Raw genomic sequence first — 4,704 nt, 5'->3', positions numbered from 1 at the left:
TTTGAGGTGAAGGGGATGAGAGAAGACATCTGGCCTGGCACCACGTGTGGCTCATGGAGTTTGATGCATGCTTCTCAGCTGCTCCTCTATTGCCTTTAGGTTCTGCAGTAGTGTGGTGAGTGAGTGCTACTCGATATTGGGGGGCTACTGGTGCAGGTGAGTCTGTCTGCAAGACTGGGACAGCCCAGGCCCAAGGCTGATCGGATGTGGACCATGATTCTGGTGTTGGTCCGCCAGTACTCTGTGGTGGAGGGGAGCGTAATGTCCCTCTCCTATGACGCCGGGCACGGTCCCCATTGGTAACGCTTGGTTTCCGTCAGTAAACCTCTGCTCGGAGCCGTGCCCGGGGGAGCCACTCACACCCGCCCCTCTCCTCCGGCTCGCCTTCTACCCCGCGGCCCCAACCGGCGCCCAGCTCCTCTCCCGCCCGCCGGGGCGCACTCCGGCCGCGCTCGGCATACGTCACGGCGCAGGGCCGGAGGGGCGTGGCTCTCAGACAAAAGCGCAGTTTCGGCGGCTCACTGGGCGGACTTCGAGGGGGGTAGGATGGCATAGATGAAGCGTAAACGGGATGCGGCTTGCGTAGAAGTGACGTCAGGGGGAGGTGGAGTTTGGGGGCAAGATGGCGCCTGCGGCGGTGGGGGCCGTGTCCGGGGAGCGGGGCCTCAGGAGCCTGGTGTGGCAGAGTAAGTCCGGGGCACCCATGTTCCCTTCCCGTCCCTGCGGGCTCCCGCTGCTCCCTCCCTCTCCCTAGGGAAGGGCTGACATGGCTCCGGCGCCGAGTTAGCGAGTCCCGGCCCTGGGGCACCAGCAGCTGCCTTGCGGCTGCCCCAGTGAGGCGAGCCCGGGCTGCGGTCCTGCCCTCGCTGCTTTAGGGGCCTTCCTCCGTGTGCCCCCCAGCCCGGTGAGTCACTGCGTTCCGCCTCTGCGGTCCCGGAGCCCGCGGCCCGCTGGGCGCCGCCGAGAGGGTGCGGAGCGGCAGAGTCAAGGGCTGGTTGCTGCGGCGGCATGGACCGTGCCTCACTGAATGGGAGACAGCCGCCGGCTCCACCGGCCCTGAGCTGCTGCCTCTGCCTGGTGATTCGGAGGCTGTGTAACGCCCTGCCGCGGAGCCGCGCGCTTGTTCGTGAGCGCCGGGAAGGGTCCCCGGTCAGTGAAGGCACGGGGCCTGTTAGAAATGTGCTGCGGAAGCGCAGTATAGACTGATGTTGAAAAATGTGTTTTTGCTCCATGGGGTTCTGTCTTCACTGGCCTGGGAAATCCTGTTGGTCTCATTATAAACTTACGCCCTTACAGAAGTGCTACAGATGCTGGGAAGTAGCACTGACTTACTATGCTGACAACAGGTCTTTATTCTTAAGTTTTCGTCTATGCTCCAGTTTGCACCAGTTTAATTAGTTTAGTCTTTGTCTTGATCATTATTTTTCATGGGAACGTTATAAGGGAATAGTTCTGTTACAAAAACTGCAGCATTGACACTGTTCTAAGCACAGCAATTTCTAATCTCCCCCCTATGATCAGTGGTGACAACAGTTGTCATGGTGTTGACAGGGCTCATCAAGTGGAGTACCCATTGCAGGAAAAATGTGATAATGACAAATGTTGAAGTTAGTTGGCACTGTGTACTCTAGCTGAACAGTCATCTTCTTCAGTGGGTTTTGAGGGAAATGGGAGGTTGCCAGGCTCTGGACAGAGGACACCCACTGTCAAATGCAGCAGTTTTTATAGTATGGAGCCAATGCCCCTGAAAGGGGATTTTCATCATATTTCAAGATAATCGTCATTTTTTTACTGAATATATTCAAGTAAATGTTGCTCTTCAAGGACTTCCACAGACTCATTTTTTGCTTATTCTCAAATGTTAATTACAGAGTATTTCATTTTTTTAAATTGTTGTTAAATGACCACAAGGAACATAGTTAGCACTGTTTATTATTAACTGCATATGTGAGCAGAAGTGTAGTGTTCTTAGCACACTTACTTTTGTCAGAAAATTGCTGTTTAAAACACCTTGTACTACTTTTCATATGGGTGTAGTGAACATTTGTCTTCTGGCAACTTGATACTAGTAACACAATGTATTTGGGAAAGTAGAAGTCCAGTCAGAAAACTTATTAAAAAAAATTTTTAGCAGCTAAAGATTTTTCTGTATATGATCGTACAAATGGATGTGCATTTCAGAAAATGTGAATAAATGAGGGAGACAAAGCATTTATTACCAATGGTTATTGTCAAATTTGGCAGCACTGGGAGAGTTGCTATCACAGAAGTATGTAGAGATTGAAAATTGAGTCTGTCATCCAGAACTTGGAAGAGTTACTTGTTTTTTCCTCACTGGTGACTGGAAAGTTTTCCTGGAAAATGCAAGGGAATTAAGCCATTTCTGCCGAATGTAAACTTTCCTTTGGTGTTGCAAGATGGCAGCTGAGTTTCTAGCCTTTACGGTTGTGAAAGTAACCATACCTATATATACCCATGTAGTGTGGCATTCCTGAATCTTTCTTCAGTGCTCCCTGTAGATTTTCCAAAGCAGCAAAAAAGTTAAAATATCAAGAGACTGAACACTTCTGCTGCTATTCTGAGTCCTCTGAGTTTCAGTGAAAATAGCAAAAATTCTCTGTCATTCTGAGCAGCAGTAGAGGCAGGTGGTACTGTTGCTGTCCAAGCAAAGGACTTTTCCCACCCTGAGAAAATGAGGCTGTATATAGTAGATATGTCCCTTTCAGGAGCCAGAGTGCTGGTGGAAAGGTAAAATATCAGAAAATCTGTCTTGTGTGGGAGATGGACAGGGTATTGGAGGACCCCCAAACAGAAAAATAAGGCTTTGAAGCTGTCAGAAGGACTGTTTCTCCCCTTCCTTCCTGTAACAGGCAGGAAGGATTAGAATTGGGTAGTGAGGAAGAGTTCTACCATTCCAGAGAAGTGTAGTAGTGGGAGCTTTATATTTATCAGACATGTACTAGTTACAGGTTGGCATAAAAAAAATGGAGCCCTGACAATGATCCAGGGGCAACACTCTTTCCCCCTCCGGGGAAAAAGTGTTGCCCCTGGATCATTGTCAGGGCTCCATTTTTTTATGCCAACCTGTAACTAGTACAACACCCTTTTTTTAAGGAAAAGGGGAACCTGGTCTTCTTTACAGTTAACTATCTGCAGGACTCTATAGTAAATTCTCCAACATGTGCTCTCTCCCAATGTACAGTTTTCTCACTGAGGCCTTCTCTACGCTACTCAGTTTTGTTGGCAAAAGTTGCCTTTTGCTGATGAAAGTGGGGAGCTGTACAGACTACAAAGCGGGGATGAGCAAACTACAGGCCATATCTGGCCTGTCAGACCATTTAATCTGGCCCTTGAGCTCCCACTGGGGAGCAGGGTTGGGGGCTTGGCCCGCTCTGGCGCTCCAGCCGGGGAGCAGGGTAGGGGGCTTGCCCTGCTCCGTGCCTGCTGTGTATCCTAGAAGTAGTGGTATTTCTTTCTTCCAGCTCCTAGGCATGGGGCAGCCAGTGGGCTCCGCATGCTGCCCCTGCCCCAGGCGGTTGCTTTGCAGCTCCCATTGGCTGGGAACCATGACCAATGGGAGCTGCAGGGGCGGTGCCTGCGGATGGGGCAGTGTGCAGAGCTGCCTGGCTGACACCGCACCTCCGGATAGGAGCCGGAGGGGGGACATGCCGCTACTTCTGGGAGCTGCCTGAGGTAAACGCCACTTGGAGCGTGCACCCCTGACCTCCTCCCATGCCCCAACCTCTTGCTGCAGCCCTGATTCCCCCTCCCACCCTACAAACCCCTCAGTCCCAGCCTGGAGCACCCTCCTGCACCCCAAACCCCTCATCCCCAGAGCCAACACCCCCAGCTGGAGCTCTCACCCCCTCCAACATCCCAACCCCCAATTTTGTGAGTATTCATGGCCTGCCATACAATTTCCATATCCAGATGTGGCCCTCAGACCAAAAAGTTTGCCTAGACCTGCTATTAAGCTACTTTTTGGCAGCAAAACTCTGCTCTTTTGCTGGCAAATTAGAACCACCTCAACAAGAGGCATAAAGCTTTTTGCTGCGTAGTTAAAGCCACAAAGCATCAGTGTAGATGCTGCCATTCGTTATGTCGACATAACTGGCCTCCTCTGGTATACCACAATACCTGCTGTGACTGCTCTGCTCACTGTTTTGAACTGGGCTGCCCTGCAGGCATATGTCCTTCCTCTTTCAAAGCTCTGGGAAATTCAGACAGCTGAGCATGCCTTCTGCTCCGGCAAATCGTTACAGTGGAATCTCCCTTGCTCTAGGAACACCATGGTAGGCAGACTGCTGGTGGGGGGTGGAACTGCTGTGTTGTGCTGTGGGGACTGTCACACCCCAATGGCCCCCTCCCTCAGGGGATCCCCTGGGAGAGGCAGATCAGCATTGTATATTGCTAATGCTGTTGAAAGCTTCGCAAGGCATTTTGGAAAGGGTCAAAGGTGAGAGTATGGAGTGGAAGATTCCTTTGCAGGCTGTGAGAAGTCAAAGGGGGTGAGAGGAAGAGAGCAGAGAATGGGTTAACTCAATACTTCAGCTAGCTCAGTCCGAAGATAAGATGCTGGCCCCAGTCCAAGGTCACGGAGCCTGATGAGAAGTCTGTAGCTGTATTCATATCTTAACCAACCCTGGCCAGCTGTGAAAAAAGAAGAACTAAGCTGAGCAGGACTACAGAGATTGCAAAAAGGAA

General features: G+C 51.2%; 1 protein-coding gene across 6 annotated transcripts in view; it reads left to right on the top strand.

Annotated features, from left to right (window-relative positions):
- The first annotated feature begins 579 nt into the window (after positions 1 to 579).
- STXBP3 (syntaxin binding protein 3) overlaps positions 580 to 4,704 on the top strand; it is a 46,199-nt gene continuing 42,074 nt past the window's right edge. For 4 of the 6 annotated variants that reach the window (XM_073356830.1, XM_073356833.1, XM_073356829.1 and 1 more), the window contains exon 1: positions 580 to 686. In XM_073356830.1, coding sequence (XP_073212931.1) covers positions 623 to 686 — 64 coding nt within the window. In that variant the 5' untranslated portion in view covers positions 580 to 622. Of the gene's footprint in view, positions 687 to 712; positions 905 to 957; positions 1,150 to 4,704 lie in introns of those variants that run through there. The other 2 variants (XM_073356831.1, XM_073356832.1) reach the window with 2 other exon arrangements.

This window comes from Lepidochelys kempii, chromosome 8 (genome assembly GCF_965140265.1).
Source record: "Lepidochelys kempii isolate rLepKem1 chromosome 8, rLepKem1.hap2, whole genome shotgun sequence".
NCBI classification, from domain to species: Eukaryota; Metazoa; Chordata; order Testudines; family Cheloniidae; genus Lepidochelys; species Lepidochelys kempii.
Note: the sequence above shows the minus strand (reverse complement) of the source record. Positions and strands in the feature narration are given on the sequence as shown.